Source organism: Chelmon rostratus, chromosome 12 (assembly GCF_017976325.1).
Source record: "Chelmon rostratus isolate fCheRos1 chromosome 12, fCheRos1.pri, whole genome shotgun sequence".
NCBI classification, from domain to species: Eukaryota; Metazoa; Chordata; class Actinopteri; order Chaetodontiformes; family Chaetodontidae; genus Chelmon; species Chelmon rostratus.
The window spans coordinates 22,849,192-22,868,809 of NC_055669.1; the positions used below are offsets into that span (position 1 = coordinate 22,849,192).

The window sequence follows — 19,618 nt, forward strand, 5'->3', positions numbered from 1 at the left end:
ATTTTGGGTTGATTTATGGTAGATTTCCCTCTATAGCGCCTGACTCAAACGTGTCCTCCACACTGATTAGGCAGAGCTGTAACACCACAGCGTGACAGTGAGTGCCACCACTGGAAGGATGAAAATATCAAACTGTGTTCTGCAGTTTGCCTCAGAAGGAACTCAAAGCTGTTTGCTCTTTCTCCAGAATCACATATGCAGATCCAAAAAAATAGATTTATTGTATGCTTTGACAAGAAAGCGACCTAATTACCATTCATGTGAAATGACAGTGTGATGTTTGTATAAGGAGCTGAACTACAATACAGGGGTAAAGGACTTAAATTACCAGTACCACAGTGTTATGATCTATTAGCAACATTTCATAGGATGAAAAACACAGTTTGTCTGCTGGGCAGTAGAGTTGACGTTATTGCACAAATAACTGAGTAATGTCAGGACTCACACTAATGAGTCATGTGTTGTTTTTCCTGTCTGTGTGTCTGTGCGTGCACCACCAGTGGTTAAAACACGTTGACGAGCAGGGCAGACCATATTACTACAGTGCAGATGGTTCAAGGTCAGAATGGGAGCTGCCAAAGGTAAGACAATTCTTACAATTTCTCTAGGCAGCTCTGCATCTGTGCAGCTCAGAATGACACTAAAATTTTAACTTCTATTCCCCAAATTATGTGATGGGACTGATGATGCATACTTTCATCAACACCATCTTCACCCGTTGCTTACACCTAACAGCACTGCCACTACCATTCACACCTCGGCTACATCCCGTATGGACTATTACATTTCTATCCTTTCTCCTTCTTAACTGTCTTCATAAATTTCACTTTCACTCCCTCCATAGATCACATCGCCCCTGTTCTTCAGTAACTTCACTGGCTCTCTGTATCACATCTGTTTCGAGATTCTGCTTCTCACCTTCAAGGCCCTTCATAACCTCTGTCCTTGCATATTTACACAGTTCCATCATCTGCCTGCGTGGCGATACGGGGACTAGAGCGTTCAGCCGTTCTGCCCCCAACTTTGGGAACTCAATCCTAGAAGGCCTTCATAATACTGACTCTCTCTGCACCTTCAAATCCTGTCTCAAAACAGTCTATTTGGTCTGAGTCCAACGACCTCAACCACCACATTGAGCTTTGCACTGATGATGATTTTATACCTATTTATTATACTGTATTAACTTATTGTTGCACATTACTGCTTTGTTTGATTTTATAATGTCTTGATACATCGCTGCTTGTTTTTAACCAAGTTCTTGTTTGCTTTGAAAGATGCCTATAAAACACAAAAGTCATGGGACACGTGATACTTGATACTGTAAATGACTGATTGATTATGGTCAAAAATCAGCTTAGTTAAATTAGTTTCAGCACTAAAATGCAATATTCTGAGGAGAAGAGCTCATTCCCTTCACTTTGGGAGATTCTCTTGTATGTTTTGTTGTTTTTTGCGTGGTGATTGTGTGTCAAAATCTGGAATTATTTCAATTATATTCACAGATTTCTTTCAGTGGAGATGCGGTGACTTACAAGACATTATATTACATTTTTAACATCATGTTAATTTTCAGCAAAATCAAGCACACATACTCAGTGTTACCTGTGAATAAACACTCAAACACTATTGAGATGATAAGTCTTACATATACATTTTCATTAGGTGATATTAAAAGTGTATTGATACAGTACGATTGCGTGTTCCCTACCTACAGTACACCCTCTCCCCTCACCAGCCGCCTGCAGACGCTCCCAAGAGTCGCAGTCTGGACAGGAAACACGTGGAGCCCATCGTCCTGACCAAGTGGAGACACAGCGCCTACGTCCAAGACCCCAACGACAAGGTCTGACACCCATATCTGCACGCTGCACACTTATGACTCGCAATACTGCTAAATACTTCATTTCACCACTCGCAAAAAAAAAAATCTTTAACACCTGAAAGTTGTGCTTAATGATTTGTATTTTAGCTGTGCATGGATTTAAAAGCCCGCTGTACAGAACAAGTTTGTTCTGGATGGAGCTGTGTCCAATGTGATGCGTTCACTGGTATGATGTGTTATGTGAGTCCGGAGTTTCAGCTGTAGACTGGTTGCTTTGCAGCGGCTGTTAAAAACCAGACGCTTCCGCGCAGGCTCTGCCCGCCTACATCCGTACAAACACCAAGTCAGTAGCCTGTCAGACCGACCAATCAGTGCCTCATCCCTTAATCCAAGCAGACAATCAGCATGCATGTTACAAATCACACAACAGAAGTAATAATTACAAATTGCAACAATTCCCCACCTCCATGTCAGATTCACCTGTTTTTGCCTGATTCTTTGAGTTGATTGAGCCTTTTGATTTGAATTATTCCACCAAGAAATTGGACAGTCAGTCACGAACTTGTTGAACTTTTGTATTTGAGTTTTTGGCCACAATGATACAGAAATGATTTCTCCTCAAAAATGATGACGATGAAGTAGTTTGTCGTCGTAGCATGAGCTCTGTGATAAACACCTAAATCTATTCGGGCCTCCTAAACATCACACAGGTATTCAACACACTGAGCAGCATTATAATCTCACAGTTAACTGCCATCACACTCTCATCTCTCTGTGTCTTCTCATCATTTTTCATTCTCATTGAACCTTTTGTTGTCAAGTCGATGTGACAGTTTGTTTTTCATCCCTGTCTCCTCACTAGGACGTGCCTCTGGGTCCAAAACCCCCTTCCCCCGACTCTGACTCCTGCCCTTCATCTCCCAAGCCCCCCTCCTCTGTTAGTACTCACCCCTCAACCCGCCTCCTCAGCACCCACGAGGCTCTGCACTGCGGTGGTTAAACTTGGTCCCGGGTTGTAGGCAGGGACACATGTTGTAGCTCATTGCAGGGTTTCTACACAGGTATAGAAAATCTGGAAGTAAACAAAGCAAGTTTTGAAAAGGATTGTGTCCCAGTAGTTGCCTTTGTCATCTCACTTATTCCAATATTTGGAAAATATTTGGAAAATATTTGTAAATCTGTTTATCTTAAGCATTATACGGCAGAAACAGTGTAGCAGTAAGAGAGGAAATGTGAACTTGAGCCTGTGTAGAATCCCTGTTAATAAGCAGTGCTGATGGGTAACATTGTCTGAGGATTTGCTTGGACTTGTTGAAATCACACAGGAGCTTCTGTCGCCAGGAGACGTTTGGATAAATTGTTGGGTTTGTTCCTGGGTGTGTCGATCGTCTCTGTTTCAAAATGTGAAACAAAGATCCCTGGCTAAATGCTGCGCAAGTAGGTTTGCCAGGAATCCAGGTTTTATCTTTGTAACCTTCCTTGTGTTTTGTTACTTGCCTTTGTTGAGTGGGAATAATGATAGTAGTCTGTTTTTCCTCCAAGCTGAAAGCTGTGATTGTTCTGGTGGCAGCATTTTCTGTGGTGGTCGTGGTGTTTTACAACTGGCTGACACAATATTCAGCGGCTTTCTCTCTTGTCATTCTGCTGCGGTTGTTAAGTTTAAGTGATTGGTGTACGTGTGTTTGTGTGTGTTTGTGTAACCTGCTCCTTTAAAGTGTGTCCCAATGCTTTTTTCTCTCCAGCCATCTGAAAAGTGCGGCGTTCTGAATGTGACAAAGATCACTGAACACGGAAAGAAAGTACGGTGAGTAGCACAGAGCCTTTGGCTAAAATGAGAGCAATGTTGATGTTTTATAATCCGGATTCCACAACAGTTGGGACGCTGTAAAATGTAAATAAAAACTGAATTCAGTCATTTCTAAACAAACTGTGTTTACTGACAGCAGTTTTCTGAAGTGTTCCTGAGTCCAGGTATTGATCTCCTTTATCCAATCATGTGCTCACAAAGTGTTGAACCTCGCTCCATCCTCACTGTGAACCACTGAGCCTTTCAATCATGATACTATCACCTGTTACCAATCAACCTGTTTACCTGTGGAATGATCCAAACAGGTGTTTTTGGAGCGTTCCACAGCTTTCCCAGTCTTTCGTTGCTCCTGTCCCAACTCAGATAGCATATATTTGCAAAAATCATTGAGTAGTAAATATATTTTTCAGTTGAGTATTTGTTTAAAATAATTAGCAGATCATAACGTTCTGTTTTTTGGCACTGGGGTTGTACAGTATTATGCAGTTATTTTTAAAGGTACGACCTCTAGTAGCACTATGGAGCATTGTCTTTATGAGTGGACCCCTGTTTTGTTTGTATCTTCTCCAAGCACACGAGGACTTTCTTACACATGCATAAGCACACAGACAACACAATGCAACCCTGTTGATTGTTTCATGCTGTCCCACTGATCGACAATATTGTAAACATCGATAACAAACAATAGAGGTTTTAAATTATTTAAGAAATGTGCTTTTTTGTGAAGAAATAGATACAGTCACAGTATTTGTTAGGCGTCAAGGAGACACATGTTTTGGTGAGAAACATTGAACGTTATCATTTTGTGTACCCCAAAACTCAACAGGGCAATTTAGGTAGTAGTAAAATTTGTAACAATAATACAAAAAGAGTTTTTATAAAAATAAAAGCACTGTTGCTAAGTGTTAGGTCGGTATTGTTCCATGATTGTGAAAAATGTGTATTTTTGCAGTTTCTGTCTGGATGACAGTCGCTCTCTAACTGTCGCACTGCTCATATCTTAACATTTTCAGTCCCTCCTGTAAGGTATTTAATTGAGACGAGCTTCTTAAATCCATCACTGTTAGATTTTGTTTGCAAATCAGTTGAACCATAAGTTTGCCTCTAAATTGTTTGAGGAAGTACTTTCATTACTTAAAGTGTTTCTGAACAATCTGCTGCAGGAAGAACTGGACTTCCTCCTGGACCGTGCTCCAAGGATCCACGCTGCTGTTTGCCAAAGGCCAAGGAGGCGGGACAAGCTGGGTGAGTGACAGTAACACTTTCCTGAAAAAGCAGGTTGTTTCATATCAACACAGCGAGCTCCTACCGAGACAGAAGTACGTTCAGCTATAGGCGGGTGAGGAGAGTCTGTCACCTCTGTGTTGTGCTGCTCTTTTACTTTAAAGCAGTGTTGAGTGTTTTTGGCTGGTTTGTCAGGTGACCTGATGGGAGTTGGGGTTGAAACGTTCCCTTCTCCATCTCTTTACCCTTGGCTTCATCCCCCCCATCCTCTTTGTCTTCATCCCTCACCGTCCCTCCATACAGTCATACAACCACAGTGGCTCCTTCCCTGAATTTCTCCTGTCACTGTTGAGTAACTGGAGGCTGTCTGCTAAGAAACGTGCTGCTGTCTCCTGCTCTGAGCTCCTCAGAGCCTCCTCTGTATGTGCTTCCTCCTTCCTTTGTGTGCTTCTCTCTCTCCTCTGCATGCCACCTCCCTCCTCTCTGCCATGCTCTGACCCCAACCCCTCCGTGTGTTAACACTCACTGGCATGAGGACAAGAATCTGGGACGATATTACTGTGTCATTAATTGTTAAATGGTTTTACTGTGTGGCTTGACTGGACTGTAAATAGACGTATTGATTGTACATTACAGGCGGTCAGGTAATGTTCTTGGCTCAAAAAGTAGGACAGAGTTCATGAATCATTAGGTTTAACCAGAGCGGTTTTCTTGGAGATGGAGAGGTTATAAAGATTGATCAGATGGAGATCACCGGTGTAGGTCTGTGGGGGTGTGGTAGGGTGGTGTCATGCTTTCTGATAACAGGGACAGAGCAGAATTACTTTTAGTTGCATGTCAAACTCAACAGACTCCTTTGCTTTAATCAACCTGAGGTTTCTGCAGCGTTTTCTCTGAAATTTGTTCTCAAGGTAAAAGAAATGCTAATGAAGTTTGATTGTGTGATTTTCCTTCATCTTAGAGTTTATATCCAGCATGCGTACAGATTAAGAGAGGAGGATTTCAGATTACTCAGTGGAATTACCTTTGACATTAATTTAGAATTTTTAGAAATTCCTTCCAAGTCTGTGGCGATTATATATCAGACAGATACAACAATGGAAACAGAAGACATTACAGTTTAGAAGACATTACACTTAAGGAAACCACAGTGATTGGTTTAGCAGGGCTCTGCTGGAAGGTATAGCTCAAGTTTTAGCTGTTAGCAGGGCAGGTGATCAGAAAGGTGTTGCCACACTTTGACTCTCTACTTGTCCTCAGTCAGAATCAAAGCAGCACATTTCTCCTCATCTACACAAACTGTTGCATGGTTGGGCACTGAAGACATCCATCAACAGGCCTCCGTGTGTTAAACCGCCCTCTTTTGATTTGTTTCCCCTCTCTGTTCAGTTTGGAGGCGGTCAGTCCAAACCAGAGTTCACTGTGGATCTGAGGGGCGGCTCGGTGGAATGGGCTTCCAAGGACAAGTCCAGCAAGAAACATGTCATAGAGGTGGGAAATAGCTCAGATTGAGGTCATTCATCCCTCCAAATGTTCTACTCGATGAATTAACAAACTAACAGGGAATACATGAGAAAACAAACAATAAAGACGAAGATGATTGGATTCATTGATTAATTACTTTGTGCTTCTCTCCTTGTTGCAGGTGAAGACTCGGCAGGGCACAGAACTGCTGATCCAGTCAGAAAATGATGGCGTTATCGCCGAATGGTACCGAGCGCTGCAGGACACCATCAGCACCCATGTGAGGACCAGCACCTTCACCCAGTCCCGAAACATGTTGCCCGATTGCACTAACAAGCCCAGTCATGCCCAGTCGCCATAAAAGTAGCTGTTGTCCTGAAATGCAGCCACCTGAGATTGTCCCAGGTGGCCAAAAAGAGAAACACAGTGTCATAGCCAACTTGAAACTGATGGCGTGTTCACTTTCTGATGAAAACAACACAATAGAATAATTTATATTTACAGTGAAAATTAAGTCTAAATCAAACCCTGTAAGTGTTGTTTGTTTTCAGGTTGACTCATCTGAATCAGTTTTGCTTCACTTGTAATCAACAGATCACGTTTGTTGTTTTCCTGCACTGAGAGTCCGAAGGTGCAGCAGGTTTTTACAACCAGAATCTGTGTGTGTGCGTGTGTGTGTGTGTGCGTCTTAGGCCTGGGAGTCTGATGAGGCCATTGAAGAGGACCTGCCAGAATCACCTGGTGCAGAGAAGCACGACAAGGAGAAAGAACACAGAGACTCAAAGAAGGGCAGAGGTCTGTGCGGTGTTAAACAGTGTTAAATGCATGTATAAACACAAACCATGTTCACGGTATTTAAAAAGTAAAGCATCACATAAAACTGATAATAAATCATCAAAACTCAAAGATTTAAGAATTGAATGGATTTTCCAAAAAATGCAAATATGACAGCAGGGAAGAAAACAGGGTACATAAATAACACCGGACTGAAAATGAAAGTAGAAAGTTTCTGTTTGGCTCAGTGCCCGACAGCCTCATGTGTCCCTCTCGCCCTATAAAACAACCGCCTATCAGTTTAGTTCCATCAAAACATTCAGCGGCCGTCATGGCCATCAGTGTGTTGAGACGAGCTGTGGACATCACTGTCCTGTCCCATCGTTTCTGTGCAGCCATGAAGACCTCCGCCAGCATGGACGGCTCCGACAACAAGAAGACCCGACACAAGCTGAAGAAGTTCCTGACCCGCCGCCCGACCCTGCAGGCCGTCAGAGACAAGGGATACATCAAAGGTACCAACACGCAAACTTTTCTCATGTTCGTGACAAAGATCCTGAATTCAAAAAGGTTTTACAGGCAGCGAAGTTTAAAAAGTTTGATTAATTACTAGCGTGAATCAAGCAAGTTTATTTCAGGACTGGATTCTCTGAATGGAATACAGAAGAATATTTTGCACATCTGTGGTCTATAAACTAGAGGTTTTGTGTTGTGAGCCACAGAAAGCTTGACTGTAGAAGAAAAGACCAGTTACCATCATTTTATTCACACCTTTACCTTTTCTTTTACATGTGAATCGGAATAAAAGTTTCTTGACATAAATCTGTTTGCTCTAACCTTGAGGTGTCCTATTTTTATTTAGCGTGTCCTCCAATAAGTCACAGCAATCAGGAGAAGTTGATGCTTTATAGTTCTATAATAATTGACTGGGGGAAGTTTTATATTTATTATAGTTCTATGGTAATTCTGTGGATTTGCTGCATGAAGTTTTGACCTACATGACATTAAAGTGCCCTGCAGTAGAGAGCAGTAAGGCGGCACTGTAAAGTGAGTGTGGATACACCACATATTGCAAACAAAACAGGACTTTGGACTGTTTGTGAATGTGGTTTCCTTCTTTCTTCCTGTGTCTTCAGATCAGGTGTTTGGCTGCAGTCTGTCCAGTCTGTGTCACAGGGAGAACGGCACAGTGCCGAGCTTTGTTAAGATGTGCATCGACCACGTGGAGAACAACGGTGGGTTCAGATGTGTGTCACTTTACCAGTCCTGGAAAGAATTGGAGTTTCTTTTAATGTGCCTGTAGCAAAAATAAGGGCGGCCTCACCTCCTGATAACGCGGGTTGTGTCAGATAACGTGTGGCTGAGTCCTCTGGGTGCCCAAAGAAAATAAAAAACAACCATAGTAATTGTTTGCAGATATGGAGCTGCTAAAGTGATGTCATGTTTTCTCTCCCATGATCCCCTGCAGGTCTGTGTATAGACGGTTTGTACAGAGTTAGTGGAAACCTGGCTGTCATACAAAAACTACGCTTTGCTGTCAATCACGGTAAGTACTGCTTTCTGGAGCTGCTTCTCTTTGTTATTTGGGAGAAAACAAAATAGAGAATAATGTGACTTAAAGGTTATTTGAAGGTATTCTGACTTGAATTTCTGGCAGCTTCTTCTGGTTGCGTAGGCTGTTTTTAAGTGTCTGTTGACAGCACTCTCACTGAAGGGTTTGTGTGTGTCCAGATGAGAAGGTGAACCTGGTAGACGGGAAGTGGGAGGACATCCACGTGACCACTGGAGCTCTGAAGATGTACTTCAGGGAGCTGCCGGAACCTCTCTTCACCTACGCTCTCTTCCATGACTTTGTCAGCGCCATCAGTGAGTGTTACGTGCAGCTGCACCACAGATATCTGTATTCAATCATGCATTAACTCAGTCTGAAGCGAATGTACCGTCTGTGTTACTAAGCACGTTGTCAGCCTCTCTGCTTCAACAGCAAAGTGCCTAAAAACTCAACTGCTGCAAACCACCAGACTAGCATTTTAGTCAAATTCTCAGCTCAGTAAGCAGAAAATATAAGAATTGTTGTGGTTTTGTTGTCTTAGAATGAGCTGTAAGGTAGTAAAACAGAAATTTGAGTAGAATTTTTATTCTTCTTTATTGTCCAGTTGGGAATTAAGATTAAATCACTCTGTTTGGAAACCTCACGGAAACTTGCATGGACCACTAAGAACCCCAAAGCCCATTTAGAAAACCACTTTCCTCCTGATTCAGTACTGGCAACTTAGCCAGGGAACGGTGAAAGCCAGTAGCTACCCCATAAACCACTAGCATCAAGGTACACTCTACCCAACAGTGCATTAGTGAATGAGCTGAGAGTCAGTGCATCTTAATCTCTGATGGCTCAGATTGTTCCCTCAGACCCATACACATTGTGTTTTCTGTTCTACAGAGATTCCAGACTACAAGCATCGAGTTCAGTCCATCAAAGACCTGGTCAGACAGCTGCCGAAGCCCAACCACGACACCATGCAGGCTCTCTTCAAACACCTCAGGAAGTAAGACAAACACTGTATTTCACTGATCTCTTTCCGTCCTCAGGACACAGGTTACACTTTTAATATATAAACCACCAATATATGCACCACCCTTCAGCTCTTCACACCAGGCCCACGATCCTCATCAGCAGCTCAGCTATCTGACGAACTGTTCAGAGTAACTACCATCATCAGCCAGCCATATAAAATGTCCTGTTATTATTTGACATGAGTTCATGCTTCACTGAGCATGGCAGGCTAGCGAGGGCTAACATTATCCAGCACCCTGCAGATTTCTTTGGTGTTTTATGGTAAAACAGAGCTCTGGAAAAAGGCTACTGCTTTGCTAAAAAAAACCCCCAAAAAACATCACACATCTCTGCCATCGTTTTGAAAATAGCTAAAATACCTATATGTAGCTGCACCTGACTTCTCCTCTCATACTCGTTTCGCCCCAGAAGTTGTTCCTCAGGTATATGACATACACCTGTCATTGGTCCACAGCAGTTGTAAAGGTGAACATTTTCACCCATCATCTTGCTTTGTTCGACCACGCGTCCAAAACTCAAAGACGTTCAATTTTCAATCACATAAATGAAGAAAAGCAAAAAATCATCTGATCACGACGGGGATCATAGGATGTCTTCTTTCAGCAATGAAGGCCTCCATATGATCACTTTATAAATCTTTAGTGATGTTTTACAGTGTTGCAGGGGCCCAACACTGTAAAAAAAAAAAAAAAAAAGGGATCTTTTAGCACATGAGCCACACAGCCAGTATTCTGTTTAGATTGTACCTTTGTTCTCTACGTATTATTCTGTGCTGTGAACACTGTTGTCTGAGTACATATGTGTCCTCAAACTTAATTTAGATTCATTAAAATAAACTATAAACTAGATTCTGCAAATTAACAGCTTCCTTGTTCCTTCAGGGTGATCGACCACGGCGAGGAAAACCGTATGAACACACAGAGTGTGGCCATCGTGTTCGGCCCCACGCTGCTGCGGCCTGAAACGGAGACCTGGAACATGGCGGTCCACATGGTCTACCAGAACCAGATAGTGGAGCTAATACTGCTGGAGTACGAGAACATTTTTGGCAGGTAGAAAGAGACGCCGGAGGATGAGCCTCTCTGTTTTTTTCCGCTCCCAACGTAGAGCTCTTCCTAACCTAGCATGGCCCTGCCGAAAACAGCCCGGCCTGGCTCGGCTCGGTCCAGCCCGGCCCGGGGGCAGCTTCTCTTCATCTCAAACCAACGTGCGGTCACCGGCTTCTCCAATCTTGCAACCTATGGACCAAAGCCACGCAAATATGTCGTGAACCAAAACATAGATGTAACAAACTAGCGACCAAAAAGTTTTAGACTCTTTGCACTTCTCAGTATCTCATTTTCTCCTGCAGCTGCGTTTGTGCCACTTTACCGCAAAGGTGACGGCCTCCTGTCCTGACACTGGAACCCTAAAACTGATACACGGGCCAAACAAGCCTCTAACTACTGCACAGACTGACTGAGACCAAAGGAGCCTCAGTCGCCGCTTCCACAGAGGAGGCGTCAGTATTGGAGGTTGGGGGTGGAGGTGCACTCTGTATGTAGTGTGCTGTATGTGCTATGACCTGTATTGACCAAACTGGGGAACCAACAGAAGAAACCAAACTGCTGTACTAAAGCTTTAGACGTTTAGACACTAAGCAAAGAAACAGATTCAGAACAAGAAGAAGTAGAAGGGATGACGTGGAGGTCTTTTATTTAGGAATTATATGTCGTTAAAGAACATTATCTGCTCTCTCTTTCACTTTCTCTTTATTTTAAATGTTTGCTCCCCTTCTACCTCTCTCCATCTCTCTCTGGATCTGTTTCTCCCTCTTCTTTCCTTCCTGAAATCCTGAAATACTGGACCGAGGTCCTCTGAACACATAGGAGGTTATCACTCTGTAATATATATCTGCACGCCAGTTTCTCCATTTGGCTTTAAGAACAAATCATCTCGCAGCACTCAGAACATCAACATGGACAAAACAAACAATGGTACTCAGCTGTGTCTTTCCTTGACTCGCGGTTATTAAATGTTCAGGCAAACCTGTGACCATGACTCCACTGATAAATCTGTACAGTGTTTATGTGTGTGCATGTGGATGTGGGGGGGTGGATGGATGAATGGATTTAATGACAATATATTGTACAAATAGTAAATATACGTACGAATGCCTGGAGTGTTAAAAATATGATACAAGGGAGAAATCACTATTTTGTGATCATTGTGTAACCAACAGATGTGAGGAATAAAGTTATGAACTGGGGATGTGGAGGTTTACCTGTGCGTCAGGTAAATGGAAATTTGTGAATGTAACTTTGGAGAGTAGCTGTTGGCTTTATCAAACTGGAATAAAGACCTCTGATAAGAGATATTCCAAAGGAGATATTGTTGATGCTGTTTTTCTACTTATTCATACATTTGGTGCCCACTCGTGCTGCAGTCGTTCCATGTCGTTCAGTGTGAAGGTCGAGGACGTGACACTGCCAGAATTAGAACTGAAAGGTTAGAACGGATATAAAGAAAAGATCAAACTAATGAACCCCCCAGTCAGAGTCGGAGTCAGAGTCAGTGGAGAAATGAAAACGGGAAAAATCTACATTTCGAGACACTGAGGCAAAGTTCTAAGTCAACATTACTCAAACTCTGGCTTTCTCAGTTCAGTTTCTTTTTGACTTCCATGTGCTATCTTGATGATTTACAAAGTCAAAACCTGAACTTCGTAGCTCATAATTGACATACTGCATTATGATTTTGACTGAGTTCTTATCATATCGACTTTAGATTTGATAAATTTTACTGAATATCCCATATTTGACTTCCCATGTTGTAACTTAAATTTAGTTAAAAAAAATAGAATTATGACATTGTATATTGTAATTTCTAGTCATAATTTTGATGCTCTATTACTTGTTTATTGTTATTATTATTATTGTTATTTTATTTTATTTGATTTTTTTCAGAAGTCCTGATATAGTTTCAGATTCTCTATCCTGCCATAGAAACTTAACTATTGTTGATGGATATAATTGTCAGGAATGTGAAGAAAATTTGGTCACACTTTATATTAAGTTTCTTATTGGCATGCATATTGGTAGGGTAGTGACTCTATACAGCACTTTTTGGGGACTTAGAGTTATTAAGATCTAATGCATGTACAACATCTTCCCTACCGATCATCAAAAAGCAGTAATTTTGAGGTTATTAAGGGGAAACTCTTGGATGTAGAGTATGACCATGCAGAATAAGGCATTAATAAGAGCTTTATAGTGACTAATAAAGAGCCAGTATGCTACTCATATGCATGCGTGTGTACCTTAATATACACTGTGTCCATAAATGCAGTAATGTGTGATGCAACTGCAGAAAATACAGTATTTTAACTCCAGAACACATTTTTAATGCTCCAGAAGACACATCTGAGATGACCTGCAGGTAGAATGAGTATCACTGAAGCTTTAAGTAATTGTTTATTTAATGTTTTATTACCTAACTTGATTGTCTGTGGGGCTAAAACTAGAGCTTTTTAATAGGAGATGCTTTGACCTATCATAACAGAAAAGAGCAGGTGTGATTCATTCAACATTAAGGGTTTAGCAGCTGCGGTCCTACTTACCGTGGCACCCAAATGGGTCACGGTAAACCACATCAGTGAACCAACATGCATAGCAGGGTCCTGGAACTGGGACCTAAATGAAATGCAGCCTTAATTTTGGTTAGAAAACACACCTGTGAGTTTCCTGCTAATGAACAACACTTGTGGCCATGATAGTTCTCCTATCTGCAAATCTGCAAAGTGACTAGTAGCTAAAGTTATCAAATGTAGTCGAGTAAAAAGTATAATATTTGCATCTAAATGTAGTGGAGTAGAAGTAGAAAAAAACATAAAATGGAAATACTTACGTCAAGTACAAAAACCTCAAAACTGTACTTTTGTACAGTATTTGAGTAAATGTATGTCGTTACATTCCAGCTCTGTACAGATGTTGTAAATGTCACCCGGACAGTGTGGCGTGTTTGAACAGACGAACCTCCAGGCCAGAGAATCGACAGGTGGCGCTGCTGCAGCTGCAGACCGCTGCAATAAACGCAGAACAAGAGATAAACGGACGTTTTTCTTATTTTAAAATGGCTGTCGTTCGACTGACGAGGCGTTTTAATGAGCTTCTAGCACAAAGATTAAATACAAATATTGACAGTGATTGATAAATGTATCTTTCCAGCGATCTGTCGATGGTTTCCAAACGCATAACCAACCCACATGACTCCTTTTGTTTGACCAAAGTGAAGGTTATTTTGTGAGTAGTGAGAAAGTCCTCATAAAGATGTTGAGATGGATTACAATCTCCAGAGTTTCGACATAGTAAAGAGGTGATGAAGCCAGTTGATTTCTAAAAATGAATTAAGTAGGAGACCAGAATAAATCGGACATTTGGCCAAAATATGGCCAAATATCATGCTAGTGTTTGTCGTTAGCGCGGTTAATTCAAGACTTAGTTCACGTCTGTTAAGCTAACCAACCGTTTAACAGCATTAGCTAGCTTTTGAAAAATGTTGGTATTTTAAATATACTGAATATACAGCTGAACAACACATACAGTAAGTGAGCTATGCTAGAAGAGCGAGTTGAGAAGTTTCTCCGGACACTTTTCTACGTTTTTTTTTGCCATGATGGGCCACCTTTGGACATCAGGACGGCTGTGAATCCAAGCTAACCAACCGTTTGCTAACTCCTAACCGTTCAGAGACAGTTTCAGCCCTTCAGGAGGTGAGTATTTTATTTAACTACATTTGATTGTTGAGCAAGTCATTAAAAAACAAAGTTGATGTGGGTTTGAACTATTAGCTAAACAACAAAAGGATTTGTGTACCATAACGTTATTCATTCCATTTCAGAGAGAATGAGCTTCCACAAGATTGAACTTGATTTTTCACAATGGTGGGAGGCTAATGTTACTGGGGGAAAAAAATTTCAGTTCAGACTGATTTAATAAAAGAAAATAATAACAACCAGTCATTTAGAATTGTTATCTCACAACTATGATATATATTACATCAAAATTATCAGTCAGTTCCCAGTTGTCACCAGCGTAACACCAAAGGTAGCTGACAACCCAGCTGAGACCAGAAGCTGCATTTGGTCATATTTTGGGCACCTTTTGGTAAAGGTATGCAAAGACCGAAGACTCAGATCAAAACTCAGATCAGAAACTGAACTGTTGTGGGTTAGGGTCCTTTTCTGTCTGCCTGTCCTTCTGTCACAAAATGATCAATAGAGTTATCAGTCAGCTAATTGATACTTTTAAACTGTATTGATTGAACTTGTTTCCTTCGCAAGGACAATAATATAAAACATGCGCATTTCATACAAGTGAATGCATTGCCAAATGCATTAATGAGATTCAAGACAAATTACACATTTAAAAGAAATGGAAGAAAAAAGCTGAGTAAAGATGTGTAAAATGCTTCTATTTTTAAAGACTGTATCAAAACAAACATAAAAAAAATGATTCTAATACACAATTAAGCGACAATTGTCTCTTGAATCACAAAATTACTCCACAGGCTTAACCTGGATGGCACCAAAATACATACACAGCCAGCAGACAGCTACACCTCTGTAAGGTAAGTTTTACATTTCAGATAGCCATGCTGTATGACATTTTTCAAAGGATGATTACAATCAGGAGTGACATTAAGGCAAAGCACAAAGTCAAATTTTGCAATGCAGATGCTCAGGCAGTAGGATTGTGGCACACTGATTCAGATGAGATCTTTGATGTCCGGTCTGGGCTAAAACTTGATAATGGGTCCTTTTATCCGAGATTTCCTAGTGTAAAAAGAAAAATGCAAAGGCATTTGGCAGGGGGTCAAAGGTTGTCTTTCATTCTGCTGTGGAAATATCTCCTATTTGGGAGAATTCGCCAACATTCTCACTTTCCTACCTGCTGTTCTCTGGCCGCTGATTTCACATCTGATTGCTCCGGTGCTTCAGATCCACAGAAAAATATCTGCCCTTCAAGAAATGCAAATCTAATAAGTGTTTGCCCTCCTGCAGGCTTTAGGATTCCCTCAACAGAATATGCTGATTAGTTTTCTAATTTAAAACCACTAAACAACAGTAGCTCTGACGGGAAGTTTTGTGCTGAATGCCAAACCTGCTGAGTTCCTCGACTGTACAGCAGCATTCGCAGCTCCTATCAGAGCTCTCAGGAAAGCACACATGTGTGAAATAACACGTAGAGATAAGACAGATCCATGCAGCTCAGAAACTGTGATGTTACTGATGTGACATGGTGTGCGGGCTCCTACAGAAGCTCAGAAAGCTTTTCATGTCAAGAACCCAGCTTCAGACCACAGATCAAAATTTGATTAGATGTTTTTCCTCAGTAACAGACTAAAGATTTTTGTTGTTTGATGCAACATTATGGGCAGCAGGAATGATCGAAGGTGTGTACAGTCTCTAACCACAACCCCTAACCCCTGGCCTTGGATCTGAGGATCTGAGGCTGAGTCTGAGTTTACCTACATTTCGCAAAATCTATAAGTTTAGTTTTATTTGTCCAGATTTTGAGATAGCTGCCTTTAACATTTCAGCTTCCACTTGAATAGGAAGTGAATGTCATGTGTTTGTGTTACTCACAGCATTGAAAAACTGCACGAAAATAAATAGTAGCATCTCTTTCCAAAAGGCTAGAGTTTAGAGTAAGGCTAAATTAAATATTCAGCTGTTTTTGTTGCCATTTGTGACCGACGATAAGCAGAGGATGTGTTTATCATATTTATCAGGGTTTTTTAAGACGATGTAGCTGAGCTGAGTCTTCACCTTTCTACCCTCAGTATTATTAGCAGATCAGCACACGTTCAGTCATTTTGTACTTTGTCTGAAGCCGAGGACCGGTTCAGTACAGTTATAAGTGAAACCTACGTTGAAATTGTGATCATAATCTCACTGTAATTTTGATGAAATTGGTTTGAGATTATTTTTGTTATTGTTTATGCAGAATAATCCAGAAACCTCACTGTCAGCAGTTGTTTTTTTTAAAACTGTTCACTGGGAGGTCTATGGTTTATCTTGAGTACACTGTTATATCAAAAAACAAGGCTATTTGAGATGTTAAATACTACATAGTGCTGTGTTCAGTTGTGATAAAGGTTGAAGATTAATGGACCAGCCTGCAGCCTGTAGTGTCTTCCTGTGGTGGTGGGTCTTTGAAAACATAGTGCACAAAGTGTTGTGCCGCTGTCCGAGGTGCTGATCCTGGGTCTCTGAATGACAGCCCATAGCATGGGTTATATAAAGGTAAAATGTGTTGCAGGGAAGACTTGAGCTGAATTATTTTTCACATGGCATGTGCCTCTTAATGTACACTCAGTAATTTATGTGCTATTTGATTCTAATGTAAATCAATCTCATTGGCTCTAAGCCTTTATTACACTACGCAAAATGGGCCATACCTGTAGAAAACCCTTCATCCACCACTCGACACACAGATGATCAGAAATTCACAGAGGACTGTACTTTTCAGAAGTACCAAATTATATACATATAATTTCCTTTACTGGTATAAATAAAGTTGTACTGAAAGGAACTGAACATACTGCATTTGGTGAATATTCTTTTGAAGCATTTGTAGCACTATAAGACGCATTAAGAAGAGTTTTCATGCTTGTAAAGCTTCTGTAATCAGTATTTTATATTACCAATGAGGACTACCTATATGTGGAAGGGTGTGATCCCCATGACAAATTATACTTAATTATTACCTAACTCACCTGCCGTTTTCCTCAGCTCAGCGCACTTTAGCATCTTTCACTGTTTTTTTTGTTTTGTTTGTGTTTTGTCCTGCAACTGAACTCTCCTGCTTCAGTGTCACTGTAAAAAAAACTCTAGAAACTAGCTGTCGGTAAAACTGTCCCTGCCAGCACCAAACGGTGGACAAACAAAGTTAACAGTTATCAGGTGAACATGTTGGAGCATCGAATGGCCAGAAAAGTTAATGCAGGTTTACATAGCTTGTGTGTTCAGAAAGACAATTTGTGTTGACAGCACAGTATCTTGTTGCTGCAGTTTTTTGTTTTTTTTTGTTTTTTTTTACACCAGGCCAACCAATTGACATCAAGGGATCACTTAGTTATCAGCTGAAGACTGAGATCAGCTGATTAATTGATTCCAGCCTGGTGTGCTCCTCCTTGGTCAGAGTGAAAACCTGCAGCTACTCGGCCCTTTATGGGATCAGCTGGTCATGCCTGTATCAGACTGATTTTAAAACAGACAAACAAAGTTAACTGCTGTTATCTCATGCCGTGCATGGACTCACAACATTGCACCTTAATTTATCTAGGAAAAGGATTTTGCTGAGCCGGCATGCTCCTGTTAGACTGTTCTACTTTAAGTTGCCCCAGTTACAGAGCTACAGCTGAGACGTGAGGTCTGGACAACCACTGTTCCTCTGGTGGTCACTGACTCAGTATATTTTCTCTATTTAAACAGTGTTTTTAATGACTCTGACCTGAATAAATTCACAGTCAAGTCAAGTATGCTTAATGCATTTAAGGTATGTGGAGGCCATTTTATACTCCTAAACAAACTATGACATGCTGCCACTTATGCATTTTGGCTGTTTACTGTAAATAAAATTGACTTGGCTCAATTTACCATTTACATAAACTCGTGTCACAAGGTTAAACAGTTCCAGCATGAAAGAAAGAGACGGGTTTGAAGCTGCAGCAGTGGAAGTCTAATTTTTTATGCTGCAACTGAAAATTGTTCTCACTTTCAACTATTTTGATCAATTAAAGTGTCCATTACTATTTCAAAAGGTCAATGTGACATCACTACATTACTAGTTATGTTAACTTTAACTTTACAGAAGGCAAATATATGTAATTTATGCTTTACAGTCCTCACATTTGAGAAGCTAAAATAAGCTAATGTTTGGCTGTTTAGAGGAGTTTGATCTGCAGTCAAGAACCAGCCTCAGTTCCACATCTGTTAAACCAGAGTATGAGAAAAATCATTCAGTAAGAAACCAATGAAAACAGCTGTATATTCAGGCTGAAAGATCATTGCTGTCTATGTACATTTATGGAACAAGTTGAGGATCCAGGCTGAAGGGACTGATGAGGGAGCTTTATGTCGGATTTAGTCTGACAATTCGAACGCTGACCTTCCAGTCCGTCCTCTGAATTATAATCAGCTAAAACTGGAAAGTTAATAACGGTACTCTGTGAACTCAGGCTTTGCAGAACGAGGAGATTCCTCTGTTAACATTGAAATTACACACTGTTGCCATGTAATTTCCAGCTGCCATTTGGTCCTCTGCAGAGAGGCTGTCATGGCAGCGCCCCAGGCCCAGTGTCAGGCTCCAGCAGTGGGGGCGATCATTACCTGCCTACCAGAGGAGCCGTTCTCCCCTCAGCATCCTCTCCTCTTCACCATCAGCCCTTTGTGGCTCCTGCTGATAAGGCCAAGTTAATATCTGCTCAGTCGCTGGCTGCATAGGAAATGATAAACACTGGCTGAGCTGCTGTCCACTCCTTCAGGACAATACAAACTGCAATCTAACCCCAAACTGCAATTACATTTAATCTTTAACACAATCTCAACATCATTTTTAAGCTATATGTTTTTTTCTGATCTTACCTAAGACTGTAGCAGTGTCAAGTAAGATCAGACAAATATTTTAATTATTTTAATATATTTAATTATTACCTAACTCACCTGCCGTTTCCCTCAGCTCAGCGCACTTTAGCGTCTTTCACTGTTTTTTTGTTTTGTTTGTGTTTTGTCCTGCAACTGAACTCTTCTGCTTCAGTGTCACTGTAAAAATATTTTTGTGTGTGTTTGCACCAGCTGATGAGTTTACTGTGCCATGAAGTGATTGTAGTCCACATGTGGAAGAATTCAGGCAATGTGAAAAATCACTTGAAACAAGACATGAATGTATTATTATTGTAACACGCAGTT

General features: G+C 41.0%; 1 protein-coding gene across 8 annotated transcripts in view; it reads left to right on the plus strand.

The window, feature by feature from the left end:
* LOC121614615 (rho GTPase-activating protein 12-like) overlaps positions 1–12,516 on the plus strand; it is a 54,199-nt gene extending 41,683 nt beyond the window's left edge. The window contains exons 5-18 of one of the 8 annotated variants that reach the window (XM_041948590.1): positions 501–581; positions 1,736–1,843; positions 2,685–2,759; positions 3,565–3,626; positions 4,793–4,874; positions 6,243–6,344; positions 6,499–6,597; positions 7,010–7,112; positions 7,487–7,606; positions 8,228–8,326; positions 8,560–8,637; positions 8,823–8,957; positions 9,532–9,637; positions 10,548–12,515. In XM_041948590.1, the coding sequence (XP_041804524.1) occupies positions 501–581; positions 1,736–1,843; positions 2,685–2,759; positions 3,565–3,626; positions 4,793–4,874; positions 6,243–6,344; positions 6,499–6,597; positions 7,010–7,112; positions 7,487–7,606; positions 8,228–8,326; positions 8,560–8,637; positions 8,823–8,957; positions 9,532–9,637; positions 10,548–10,722 (1,425 nt within the window). In that variant the 3' untranslated portion in view covers positions 10,723–12,515. Of the gene's footprint in view, positions 1–500; positions 582–1,714; positions 1,844–2,684; positions 2,760–3,564; positions 3,627–4,792; positions 4,875–6,242; positions 6,345–6,498; positions 6,598–7,009; positions 7,113–7,486; positions 7,607–8,227; positions 8,327–8,559; positions 8,638–8,822; positions 8,958–9,531; positions 9,638–10,547 lie in introns of all 8 variants that reach the window. The other 7 variants (XM_041948589.1, XM_041948594.1, XM_041948593.1 and 4 more) reach the window with 7 other exon arrangements.
* Positions 12,517–19,618: the final 7,102 nt, after the last annotated feature.